Genomic DNA, 12,874 nt, shown 5'->3' with positions numbered 1-12,874 from the left:
CTGCTGCCATTTTGTTCCTTCAGTTTTGCTTCATTGTTATACTCCACAAATGAGGGGAATCATTTGGCATTTGTCTTTCTCCACCTGGCTTATTTCACTGAGCATAATGTCCTCCACCTCCATCCATGTTGTTGCAAATGGTAGGATTTGTTTCTCTCTTATGGCTGAGTAGTATTCCATTGTGTATATGTACCACATATTCTTTATCCATTCATCGGCTGATGGACACTTAGGTTGCTTCCATATCTTGGCTATCGTGAAAAGTACTGCGATAAACATAGGGATGCATATGTCTTTTTGAATCTGAGAAGTTGTATTCTTTGGGTATATTACAAGGAGTGGGATTCTGGGGTCAAATGGCATTTCTGTTTTTAGTTTTTTGAGGAACCTCCATACTGCTTTCCACAATGGTTGAACTAGCTTACATTCCCACCAGCAGTGTAGGAGGGTTCCCCTTTCTCCACATCCTTGCCAGCATTTGTTGTTCTTAGTCTTTTCGATCCTGGCCATCCTTACTGGTGTGAGGTGATATCTCATTGTGGTTTTAATTTGCATTTCCCTGATGATTAGTGATGTGGAGCATCTTTTCATGTGCCTGTTGGCCATCTGAATTTCTTCTTTGGAGGACTGTCTCTTCATATCCTCTGCCCACTTGTTAATCGGGTTATTTGCTTTTTGGGTGTTGAGGCGTGTGAGTTCTTTATATATTTTGGATGTCAACCCCTTGTCAGATATGTCATTTATAAATATATTCTCCCATCCTGTAGGATGCCTTTTTATTCTACTGATGGTGTCCTTTGCCGTATAAGACCTTTTTAGTTTGATGTAGTCCCACGGGTTCATTTTTGCTTTTGTTCCCCTTTCTCGAGGAGATGGGTTCAGGGGGAAGTCGCTCCTGCTTATATTCCGGAGATGTTTGCCTATGTTGTCTTCTAAGAGTTTTATGGTTTCATGACTTACATTCAGGTCTTTGATCCATTTCGAGTTTACTTCTGTGTATGGGGTTAGACAGGGATCCAGTTTCATTCTCTTACATGTAGCTGTCCAGTTTTGCCAACACCAGCTGTTGAAGAGACTGTCATTTCCCCATTGTATGTCCATGGCTCCTTTATCGTATATTAATTGACCATATATGGTTGGGTTTCTATCAGGGCTCATAGACATAACCATTTTAAAGCAAAGATATTAAGTGAACCTAATCCAGGGAATGAGGTTTTTATCATTCTCAAGGATCTACCTTGAGCTGTTTGTCTATCCACCTTCACCTCTCAGGATTTGGGGAGAGGCTTTGCAGTATTGGTGCCAGGTACTTTGAGCATCTTGGGCTGCTGTTTTGATTTCAATTAATTCTAAGTCTTTACTGAGACAGGACCAGTCAGGCAGCTGTTGTGGGCTACTGTCTTTTCTCAGCTCCCTTTAGAGCGTTAGTGGATTTTATGTGTCTTAGGATCTTTGTTGACAGTGTTTAGAGATGGTCTAGATGGGTCCCCACCCTCAGTTCTGACCATTTTATAATGAACCTACGTTGCCTGGCCGTAGGGAGACCCCAGACCTGTGGAAGGTGACCTGGGTGTTCTGTTTGCATCTTGACCCCACAGGCCAGCAGGTCTCTAAAGGCCACAGACAGCCGTAAAGTGAGGAGAGCTTTTCAAGGTCATGCATCTCCTGCGGCCCAGCGTCTTTGCAGGCTTCCTGGTCTCCACCCTCCTTTTTTAATTAATAGTTTTTATGTTTTAGGGCAGTTTTAGGTTTATGAAGCAGAAAGAGCAGAAAGTCCCAGGAGTCTGTAACCCCTGCAGGCTCCGCGGGTGCTTGTTGTTGGGGTGAGGGGCGCCTGCATGAGCCCCTTAGGTCATCTGGAGTGCCCGGCTCACGGTGGAGGTGCCCGCACGTGCCGCCGTCCCCCCTGACCATCCCCAGAACCTTTCCATCCTCTTCAGCCACCTGCTCCTGTGGCTCGGAGTATTCCCTCTGGGCTTCTCGTGTGGCCCCTTCCACTTGGCTCCGGGAGCTGGTTCCCTCCTGTCAGCCTGAGCTCACCGAACAGGTGCTTGGCCCTCCTCAGCCCTGCCTCCCTCCCCACCCCCCTGCCTCGCCACCCCGCCTGCCTTCCCTTGAGTGGCCTCCCTGCCCGCCTGCCTCCCCTCCGGGCGGCCTCCACCTCGGCCTGCCTCCCCGCCCGCCTGCCCTTGGAGCATTGGCAGGGCTCTGTGTCAGGACATTACCCTCTCCCTTGACCTATGCCCCATCCCCGACACCTTGTCTGTCTCTGGATCTGTTTGTCCGTCTCCAAATTTCCTCTTCTTAAAGGATGCCTGTCATACTGGATTATGACCATCCTAATGACCTAATTCTAACTTGATTACTTCTGTACAGACCTACCTCCAGTGCGGTAGTGGGGGTTAGGACTCCAATATATGAATTTTGGGAGGACACACTTCAACCCATAACACGTGGAAGATATGTTGATGATAACGGAAAACCAATATGCCATACGATTCCAGGGGTGGGTTTAAGGCAGGCGCGGCAGGGAGTAGAAAATACCAGGTGCCTTTGGATTGTGCGATTTAAGGAGCATGAATTCTTTATACTTCTCTGAGCATGTTCCCTCATTTTTAAAAAAGCTTTAAAAATAGGTCAAGGATTCTCCACATCCAATTGGATAGAGATCAGAGGCTGTGGACCAGGTTCAGCTTAGATGAAACAGGCTCATACGGAGACAGATTGTCTGAAGAGAGTGAATATTTGTGACTCATGTATAACAGGCATGTCCTGAGCCACCAAAGGTAGCTTGTCCCCCCGCAGAACAGTCTGGGGGTGGCGCTGGGTGGGATTGCCCCCCCCCCCCACTGAGGGGCAGTCAGAAGCCAGAACTCTTCTTGGGGACAAAGGTCTCCCGTCCCAGGGCTCCCGCACGGAGGGACTTGGAACCTGCTTCCTTGTTTGCAGCTCTAGGACACACAGCTTCCGGGGGGGATTTCACAGCTGATGTGTGCGAAGATGCTATCGTGAGCACTTCTATTTTGGAATCCCCTTCCCATCTTCTAGCACATTCTTTTGATTACCCCAGTGGTGGCAAACATCTTCACTTAAAGATCGTTCCGTTTAGAGGCAGCTGAGGGTCGTTTGCAGGCCTGGCAGTTGAGCGATCAAACTAGAAATGCCACTTGATCCCTGAAAAGAAATGGGGTTCCAGTCTCGCCCACCCCAAGGCCAAGCCCAGGAGGCCACTGAGTGCCTGGAAGGCGGCTGGTCTGAACTGAGATGTGCCTACGAGCAAAACACACACCAGGCTCTGGAGTTTAAAGAACATTCAAGAACCCCTCGATGATTTTTTTCATGTTGATACATGCCAGAGTGGTACTATTTGGGATATAACGGGTTAAATAAAAATATTAAAATGGATTTCCTTCATCTCTTTTTTTACTTTTAAAAAATGTAGCTACTGGGAAGTTTAAAGTTGCATTATATTCCTGTGGAACAGCGCTGGTCTAGAAAAAGAGGATTCGTTTCGTTGGCTCATTAACCAGTCTTAGAGGTCTGGAAGGATTCTTGAATCTAAGAAGTCCCAGACAGCAGAATCGTCGTGAGAATAAGAAGAAAGCTCTCCAGATGAGTAAGGAAGGATGACACGTGTTCTGAGGTGTAGGTTCCAGTGTGGTTCTTTAAAAGCTTCATGTTTCGGTTGTCACGTGTCATGCGGGCCAGGAAGTGTTCAGACAGTAGAGCTCTGGTGGCTGACACACGGGGAGACAGCCCCTCGGCCTGGAGGGGCCTGGAGGGCCTCAGACTGGTCGGTCTGCAGGCAGCTTGGGGCCGAGCTGGGGTCGGCCATCTACAGCCCATGGACCAAACTGAGCCTTCTGCCTGTTTTGGACAGCCTACAAGCTAAGAATGGTCTTTACACTTTTAAATGGTTAAAAAAATATTAAAAAGAATTTTTTGTGACGTGTGAAAATTATATGACACTCAGGCATGTGCGTCTGTTAGGGCCGTCCGCCTGTTGACTGGCTGCTTTCACACCGCGGGTAGGGGTGAGTTAGCCAAGACAGCGACCTTGTGGCCCACAGAGCCAAATCTATTTGCTGTGTGGCCCTCCAGCTTGCCGATCCCTGGGCCAGGGGGTGGCTTGGGGGTCCAAGGATTCAGGGCCTTGGATGCGGCTGAGAACAGGGGACTGTCCATGGCTCAGGGCCAGGGAGCAAGGGCCTAGGTCCCCAGGACTGTGATTGTCAAGGCGATGCTGACGATTGGAAACTCAGTGACACGGGAGAAGGCATGTGAATCTTTCTGGGAAAGACACGGGAATAGGGGGGCCTCTCAGGCGGGCAGGGAGTGGTTAGAAGAATGTAAGAAAGCTTGGGTGCGTCTGGAAATGCCCAGATGAGCTGGGGGGGGTGAAGAGCAGTTCTTCATGGGGTAGGAGGGTGCCCCAGAGAGCCAGGTGGGCTGAGGACCGGGCACTGAGCCACCTGGTCCTGGGACAGTGACGGGCAGCCCTGAGACACCTTTCCTCTGCTGAGCCAGCTGGGACCCCCACCCCACCCCTCTGCCCCTATCCAGGAGCCCAAGCACTGGGGGTGGAAATAACTTGATTTAGGGAACATCCTGGGTTTGGGGAGAAGTGTATGAAATGCAGAAAGTTCAAAGAACAATATAATGTACCCTACAACCCTCTACCAATTGATAATTCAGAACATAATTTTGTTTATTTTAGTTTATTTCCATTTTGTTTATTCATTCATTTGCTGTTTCTTAGATTCCACATATAAGTGAAACCGTAGGGGTATCTGTCTTTCTCTAACTTATTTTATTTAGCATCATACCCCCTAGGGCCATCCATGTTGTCATAAATGGCAATAGTTCTTTTTTATGGCCGAGTAATATTCCATTGAGTACATGTGCCACATCTTATTTATCCACTTCTCTATTGATAGATACTACGTTGCTTCCATAACTTGGTTATTGTAAATAATGCTGCATTAAACACAGGAATGTATATATCTTTTCTGATTAGTAATTTTGTTTTCTTTGGGCATATTCCCAGAAGTAGAATTGCTGGGTTATATGGTATTTCTATTTTTAGTTTTTTGAGGAACCTCCATACTGCTTTCCATAGTGGCTGCACCAATTCACATCCTCACCAACAGTGCATGAGGGTTCCCTTTTCTCCACATCCTCGCCAACACTTGTTATTTTTTGGATATTGTTATCTTTTGGCTAATGGCCACTCTGACTGGTATGAGGTGATATCTCAGTGTGGTTTTGATTTTCATCTGTGGTGTGGAACGTCTGATGGTTAGTGATGTGGAGCATCTTTTCATGTGCCTGTTGGCCATCTGTATGTCTTCTTTGGAAAAATGTCTATTCAGGTCTTCTGCTCATTTTTTAATTGGATTATTTGTGTTTTTGGTGTTGAGTTGCATGCACTCTTTCTATATTTTGGATATCAGCCCCTTACTGGATATATCATTTGCAAATATCTCCCTCCATGCAAGAGGTGGCTTTTTCATTCCGTTGTTGGTCTCCTTTGTTTGGCAGACATTTTTCAGTTTGATGTTGTCCCATTTGTTTATTTTTGTTTTTGTTTCCCATGGCTGGGGAGACATCCAGAAAAAATAATTACTAACGTTGATGTTCAAGAATTACTGCCTATGGTTTCTTTTAGGAGTTTTATGGTTTCAAGCCTTATATTTAGAGCTTTACTCCATTTGGAGTTTGTTTCTGTGTAAGGCGTAGGACAGCGGTCCAGTCGTCTCGCGCTCCTTCACATAGCTGTCCAGGTCTCCCAAAGCCATTGATTGAACAGCCTGTCTTCTCCCTATTGAATATTTTTAACCCCCTTTGTATCATAATTGACCAGAAAAAGTTATTGTAGTAAAATATACGTAACGCAACATTTACCGTCGTAACTACTGTAAGCATGCAGCTCAGTGATGTTTGTTGGGTGCGTTCACATCGTTGGGCAGCCGCCCCACCGTCCTCGTCCAGTCTCTTTGTCCTCCCAGCGGAAGCTTTGCTCCCAGTAAATGCTTACTCCCTCCCCTCCCCAGCCCCAGGTGCCCACTGTCCTGCTGTCTGTCTGTGAATTTGGCTCCTGTAGGTCCTCACGGAAGTGGGTTTGTCCTTGTGATGGGCCGATCTCACTCAGCACCACGTCCCCGAGGTCCCTCCATGTGCAGCAGGTGTCAGGACTCCCTGCTGACACTGAATAATGTCTCGTTGTATGGCTAGGGCACATTTTGTGTGCCCACTCCCAATCAGTGGTTTTCTCATGGTGGCTTCAAGTCTTTTTCCTTTTCTTTCAAAGGGGCTGTGTGGGAGCCCCTCTCAACCCCAGACCCCCAACATCCCCACAAAGCTGATCTGCGCCCTGCGCAGAGTGGCTTGTCTTGCACATCCATGATTTCTGCCCAGGAGCAGCATGGCTTCGCCTGCACCTCTTCTTTGTGCAGTGACATCATGCCCACCGGCCACTCCGTGGCTATTTGGGGGTCCACGTGCATGAGCTCCATCAATGGGAAAAGCCGGTGGTTCTTGCAGCTGTCGCCTAGGCCTTTGTGTTTTGCTTGAATTAAAATTGCTAAGAAGCCAATTTGCTGGGTGCTGGGTTTTCATTTGAGATGGAGGATCTCTTTCCACGAGTCTCTGCCCTTCCACTTTGCTCTGCTGTGAGCTGCTCATCTTTTCTGTGGGACATTCCTCCTTTTGGGGTGAATCTCTAGAAGTTCTGTCTGTATTCTGGATCCGAGCCTTTTGTTTCTAGTGTTTTTTTTTTAAAGAATGAGTTGTATGTAAGCTTGTGTCTTCCAAATATTACTTGGATGCCCTTCCCAGCTGAGTTGACCCATCGCGTGTTAGGACATCAGGCAGGGCATTGGGATGGCGAGGACACACAGACGGGCGGGGGTGGAGGAGGCCGGTGGGGGGAGGGGAGGACAGAGAACCTGGGCGTCCTGGGAATGCGGCGCTGGGGGAGAAGTTCTGGAATGGAGGCTCGGTGCAGACACGGGGCTGAAAACTGAGCAAAGAGTCTGTCTGGAGGTTTGAGACGGCTGCACGGGGATGGGGCTCCTCTAGACCCCGGGGGCATCTGCAATGCCTGGAGACATTTGGGGGGTCCTAGTGGGAAAGGGGTGCTAGTGGCCTCTGGTGGGTGGAGGCCAGGGCATCCTACAGTGCACAGAGCAGCCCACTATTAAGAATGACTGGGCCCCAAATGGCCAGGTGTCAAGAACCCAGCCCCCGCTGTCTATGGCCTGTGTTGGCAGGACCTGTTTCTGTAGTGAACCAGCATCTGTTTCAAGCCCACCCGTGTCAGACAGGCTGGAGTCCCGGGGTCGTCAGCCCGAGCCCGGACCTTGGCCCCCCTGTACCTCCTTGCTCTTCCTCCCCAGGCTGGCCTGGACGAGCCCCGCCTGGGCCGAGGTGTGCAGAGGATGGAAACACCCCCCCAGCAATGTCTCTGGGCCGCCTCCTTCGCCGGGCCTCCTCCAAAGCCTCGGACCTCCTGACCCTCACCCCAGGTGGCAGCGGCGGGCCCTCCCCCGTCCTGGATGGCGAGATCATCTACTCCAAGAACAATGTCTGTGTGCACCCACCAGAGGGGCTGCAGGGGCTGGGGGAGCACCACCCAGGTGAGCCTGCGGGAGGAGGCTTGGGGGGCCTGGGCCTGGGGGCTGGGGCGGGGTGGGCCATAGGACTGGGGGAGGGGGGTCTGAGGGGACAGGCCTGGGGCCGCTTGTGTATCCGAGTCCCTGAGCCCCAGCTTCAGAAGCTCCTGTGTCACTTCCTCATTTGCTCTAGTTTCTCTGTCTGCAACAGGGGCGGGTGCCATTGGACTCATAGGCATGGGGGCGGGCAGGAGGCTAAGGGGGATGGGCCTGTGTTTGCAAGTCTGGAGGGGGCCTGAGAAGACTGCGGACACATCGGAGCGCTTGGGCTGCTGGGAGCAAGGGGCTGTCGGCCTGCGAGGAACGCTGCGGGGACCTGCCCAGGAGCACAGCGCTCCAGCCAGGCATGGCGGCTTCCTCCTTTCTGCAGCCCAGCGGGCTGGGATGAGACCCAAGGCGGTATTGGGCAGGCCTTGTGGTCTGGAGAAATGGAAGCCACTGATCCTGTGTGCCCTCTGTCCTGCAATCCCACCGTCTGGAGATCTGGGAGAAAACACTCTGCTAGACTCTGCAGGCACAGAAATGGGGCAGGGACCCTTTCCGGCCCTTCCCCGCGGGAACCCATATTATCTGGGGCCATGTCAGGGGCGCTCCAGCCCACGGCTCCCATCAGTCCCTGGGAAATGTCTCCTGTGGTGACCGTGACCTCACTACCTTCTGCCAAGTCATGGAGAAAGGAACCACGTGTCTTTTCTGGGGCTCAGGCTGTCCTCCGAGCCTGCGCTGGCCACTGCCCTGAGCACCACGGCTGAGGCCACAGCGCGCAGCAAAGCCTCACGCATTTGGCTCTCTTTCCAGGATGTGTGGTTGACTGGCTTCCTCCAGGCAGGGGCCGGGGATTGTTAGATGTGGCCACACAGCCAGCGTGAGCTCCTGGGCCAGTGGGCAAGCCCTCACCTCTGCTGCCCCAGAAGGAACAGAAAGCTGGGTCAGGGGTACCCGAGGCCTGCGTGGCCCTTTGTGATTTGTGCAAATGACTTGTGACAAGTAAATGTCTTGCTTTATTTATTCTGCACAATAGCCTCAGGAGAGCTGCCAGGCCTGGGCAGGCCTGTTTTCCGACGAGAAGGCTGGTGCTCGAGGCCAGGGTGGAAATGGGGTGAGGGCGGCCTCTGGGCTCTCTTCATTCCTGCCCATAGACTCCCCAGGCTGCTGAAGGACCCTCGGGGTCCCCAGGGTGCAGCTAAAGCCCCACGACAGGTGTTGGAACATTTGAAAGTTATAAATTGCAGTCATATCTGGGCTCTTTACTGCGTGCAAATTGTGTGTCAACAAAGTACTGAATAAATACATAAATAAGATGAAAACTTCCAATTATGCTAATGAACTATTTCTGAAAGTATTCTAATCTCCTGCCTTGAGTCTGTGGTCAGTCTGGATGGTCAGGTGCAGGTTTAGAATCATTGGCCCCTCCGGGTTCCAAAGCTGAAAGGTTGGCTTCCCACCCAGGTCTTTCCTGCCCTAAAGGGGTGCTCACCTGTGGACACCCCAGCCAGTCAGCAGCCCCCACAGACAGCTCAGGAGTGGACTGGGCTGCATGGACAGGGAATCCCAGGACCCCGGGTCCCCAGAGTGTGCCTTAGAAGGGGGCGTGGGGTCTGGGTGGCATGTTACCTTGACCCTGTGGACTCCTGACTGCAGGACCGACGCTGAGGACTTGGGTGCAGGGGGCAGAGGTTCCAGGCTTGGGTCTGCGAGTGTTACATGTTCTGGGTATAAAACAAAAAGAACAGCAGCCTTTGGAGAGCTTTGGGGTATATTCCCGCTGTGGTGCGTGACAAGGGAGAGGGACCGAGGTCTTGGGCTTTCCTCCCGGTTCCTGAGTGTGAACTGAGGGTGTGAGAACGCTTGGCCTCACCTGCACGTTACCCTGACACACCCTGGCTGGTAGCAGCTGAGTTTCCCACCTCTTTTGGAAAGGGGAACAGTGCTAAGGAGATTCTGGGGGCAGATTCGCAGAGCCCAAGGATACCCAGCCCTGCCCTGAGGGCTTTTCAGGGTGGAGAGCAGGAGACTGGCCGCCCAGGGAGTCCGTGAGTCAGGACATCCCCAAGCGGCAGGTGCCGCGGCAGGAAATGCTGCGTTTCCCCCACACCGAGTGTTCAGCAGCCAGAGAGCCACGTGGGCCTCGGAGAAACGGCTCTTCTCCGTCCTTGTCAGCCGTCCCCTGTGGGACATGGGAGACGTGGCATCGCCTTCTTCCGGAATTTGCCTTAAGGAGGAAATCCTGAGGGCCCCGCCGACTGGGAAGGCCCACACGCCGCCCTCTGGGTCGATTCTTTTTGTGAAACAAAAAAGTCAGCCTCTGCCCCGCTGTGCTGGGAGGCTGCAGAGTGCGGCTCCTGGGCCTCTGTTCTCCTCTCCCGCTGCCCAGCCTGCAGCTGATTGCAGGCCGGAGAGCCCTGGGGCCCCCAGACTCGGGCCTGGGAGGGGTGCTGAACTCTTGGAGGCCTTTCGAGCCTGGAAAAGCCCAGGACGAGCCTCTGCTTTGGGCACCTGGGGTCCCTGGATCTGCTGCGTGTGTCAGTCATGCGCGCAGTGCTCAGCCCTCTCACCCTAGACCGTGTCCCTGGCCTGTCTGCTTGGGGGCCAGGCTCCTCTGAAGCTCAGCCCGTTTTACTAACCGGGGTGTGGCCGCTGCAAGAAGCCGGCCAGATGGCCCTCACCGACCCGCCTGTCCCCCAACTCCTCACAGGCTACCTGTGTCTGTACAAGGAGAAGGATGAGCTGCTGGGGGCCACCCTCATCCTCGCGTGGGTCCCCAACTCACGGATCCAGAGGCAGGATGAGGAGGCGCTGCGCTACATCACCCCTGAAAGCTCCCCTGTGCGCAAGGCACCCCGCCCGCGGGCCCGGCGCACCCAGAGCTTGGGCGCCCCTCGCCAGCGCTCCCCCACAGAGCCCAGGCCCGGCCTGATCCCCAGAGACGAGGACATCCTGCTGGTGGCCCAGAGCCTCCAGGACACCGTGTACGTCAGCCCTTCGCCCGAGGACGGGGAGAAGCCGGCCCGGGGCCTGGGAGTGGGTGGCCCGGGACCCGCCTCGCAGCCGGCCCACAGCGACTCTGGGATCCTGTCTGCCATCAGCTCGCAGGATGGCACCGAGGAGGGCCGGGAGCCGCGGCCTGAGGCGGGCGAGGAGGAGGGCTCCCTGGAGCTGTCGGCCGATGGCGGGAGCCGCGACAGCTCCTTCGACTCGGATTCCGAAGCCTTCTCCTCTCCCTTCTGCCTGTCGCCCATCAGCGCCGCCCTGGTGGAGAGCAGCAGCTCGGTGTTCCTGGAGAGCGAGAGCTGGTGAGTGCCAGGCGGCCCTGCCCCAACCCCAGGGGCTAGGCTGTCCCCTCCTCAGGGCCCCGTCACTTCACGCCGTGGGGTGAGGGAGTCGGGGAGCGTTGGTGGGGCATGCACAGTGGGGGACTGCTGGCCCTGTCACCCTGGCAGAGCCCCTCCAGCCAGGTCCTAGGAGTCCTGGTGCCTCTGTGCCTCTGGTCTCATCACAGGAGAGGACTGGGTGGTGGCATAAGGCTCATGGGGTTGGCCTGTTCCCCAGCCAGGCTCTGCACTCCACCCTGCAGCCAAGCCGGGCGTGTGGCCTGCCTGCTCGACCCGAGGGAACCCTAGGCTCTCTCCTCCTCACTCCCATGAGCTGCAGGAGGCTGGAGCACAGCCCCGCGGGGTGCTGGTGGCCTTTACTATGCAGCCTGGGGGCCCCGGGGTACCAGATGCCCAGACACATTGGTGGGTGGGGCCAGGAGGGGCACAAGTCAGCCTGTGCCTGTGGGGGTGGGGCCTGGGAGGGAGGCCTGTCTCGGCTGGTGGCCAGGGGTCCTCAGGGCCTCACAGAGGTGTATCCACGGCATCAGGAACTATGGGCCTGTGCTGACCTGGAGAGCCTTCTGACTTCTGCAGCCTTTTCTTGTACGCTGGCTGTGGTTCTTGCTCCCATTAGATTTCTAGGCAAACAGCGTGAGTAATCTCTGACTCACGTCAGTCGGTCAGCAGGTAATTGTGGAGCTTGTGCTATGGGCCAGGCATGTTCCAGGTGTGCATGGCCCAAGCATTGCCTGGGCCACTGGCACATGCCCTGTGGATTACTTGTTTTTATGCTCACAACCATGCAGATCCTGTGAGATAGGTCCTAATATTAACCCCCATGTATAGAAGGGGAAAGTGAGGATCAGAGAGGTTAAGTAACTTGCCAGAGGTCACACAGCCAGTAAGCTAGGCAAGCCAGATCTGAACTCAGCTGGGTCTGTACCGCACCGGGAGCACTGAGGGTCCTGTGGGGCCCAGTGTACACCGGGGAGCAGAGGAGCAGGGCAGAAAGATGTGGAACATTCTGCTGGCCTCAGCAGGAAGGAATTTAAGATGGATTCTTTCCTGACTTTATCCCCTCAGTAAGACATGGTCCATTAAAACCCAAGGGTGAACTGACAGCATTTGTCTCAAGTATTGGGAGAGAGCATATAAAGGGCAGCAGTCAGCGGCAGCCAGGACCCCAGGGCCCTGAGGAGGTTCGCTGAGCTGTGTTTCCCACCGGGGAACCAGGCTGGGAGCGAATCTCAAGCCCTTCTGGATCCTGCCTCGGGGCGTACCCAGAGCTCCCCCTCGTGGTGCCACAGTGCCAGCGCAGCGATGCCTGTGGGTGTCCAGCACCTGGGACCAGGTGGCTGGGAATAAGAGCGCGGTGCCAGCACCTCCGGAGTGTCTAAGCTGCTGTTCTTCGCTCCGCCCCTGGAGTGAGGGGCCTGGCCTGGGGTCCCGCGCCTGGGGTCCTAATGGCAGAACCAGGGCCTGGCATGCTCGGCTCTGTGCGGCCGGCAGATGGTGCGACGAGCTTGGATTCGGGACTAGGGAGACGCGGTTGGCATGTGCCTGGACGAGCCCCTTATCTTCTTGGGGCCTCCACTTCCTTGTTTGTGAGATGGGAATAGTGACAGCCGTTTTGTGGGGTTATTCCAGAATTTATAGAATTTACTCCTGGCTTCTTCTTTCCCCTCCTTCTACCTTGATGGCTCCCCCCCTGGCTGCCCACGAGGACCCCCTGGGGGTCTGATTCTCAGGCAGTTCAGGAGGCTGTGGTTCTCGCCTGGGGCAGATGATGCCCCCCGGAACATAGGGCAATGTCATCCCTCGATAGTGGCACCTAGCAGGTAGAAGCCAGAGGTGCTGCAAAACACGCCCCAATGCCCAGGGCCACCC

The 12,874-nt window shown here is 54.1% G+C and overlaps 1 protein-coding gene across 12 annotated transcripts in view; it reads left to right on the top strand.

Moving 5' to 3' along the window:
- The window catches only part of TBC1D16 (TBC1 domain family member 16), a 77,068-nt gene that overhangs the window by 7,336 nt on the left and 56,858 nt on the right, over positions 1-12,874 (top strand). For 11 of the 12 annotated variants that reach the window (XM_073236043.1, XM_036997403.2, XM_036997414.2 and 8 more), the window contains exons 2-3: positions 7,398-7,637; positions 10,369-10,966. In XM_073236043.1, the coding sequence (XP_073092144.1) occupies positions 7,460-7,637; positions 10,369-10,966 (776 nt within the window). In that variant the 5' untranslated portion in view covers positions 7,398-7,459. The remainder of the gene's footprint in view (positions 1-7,397; positions 7,638-10,368; positions 10,967-12,874) is intronic. The other variant, XM_036997413.2, reaches the window with a different exon arrangement.

Source organism: Manis javanica, chromosome 4, assembly GCF_040802235.1.
Source record: "Manis javanica isolate MJ-LG chromosome 4, MJ_LKY, whole genome shotgun sequence".
NCBI classification, from domain to species: Eukaryota; Metazoa; Chordata; class Mammalia; order Pholidota; family Manidae; genus Manis; species Manis javanica.
The sequence above is the reverse complement of the archived record's forward strand: the minus strand, read 5'-3'. Positions and strand labels throughout refer to the sequence as shown.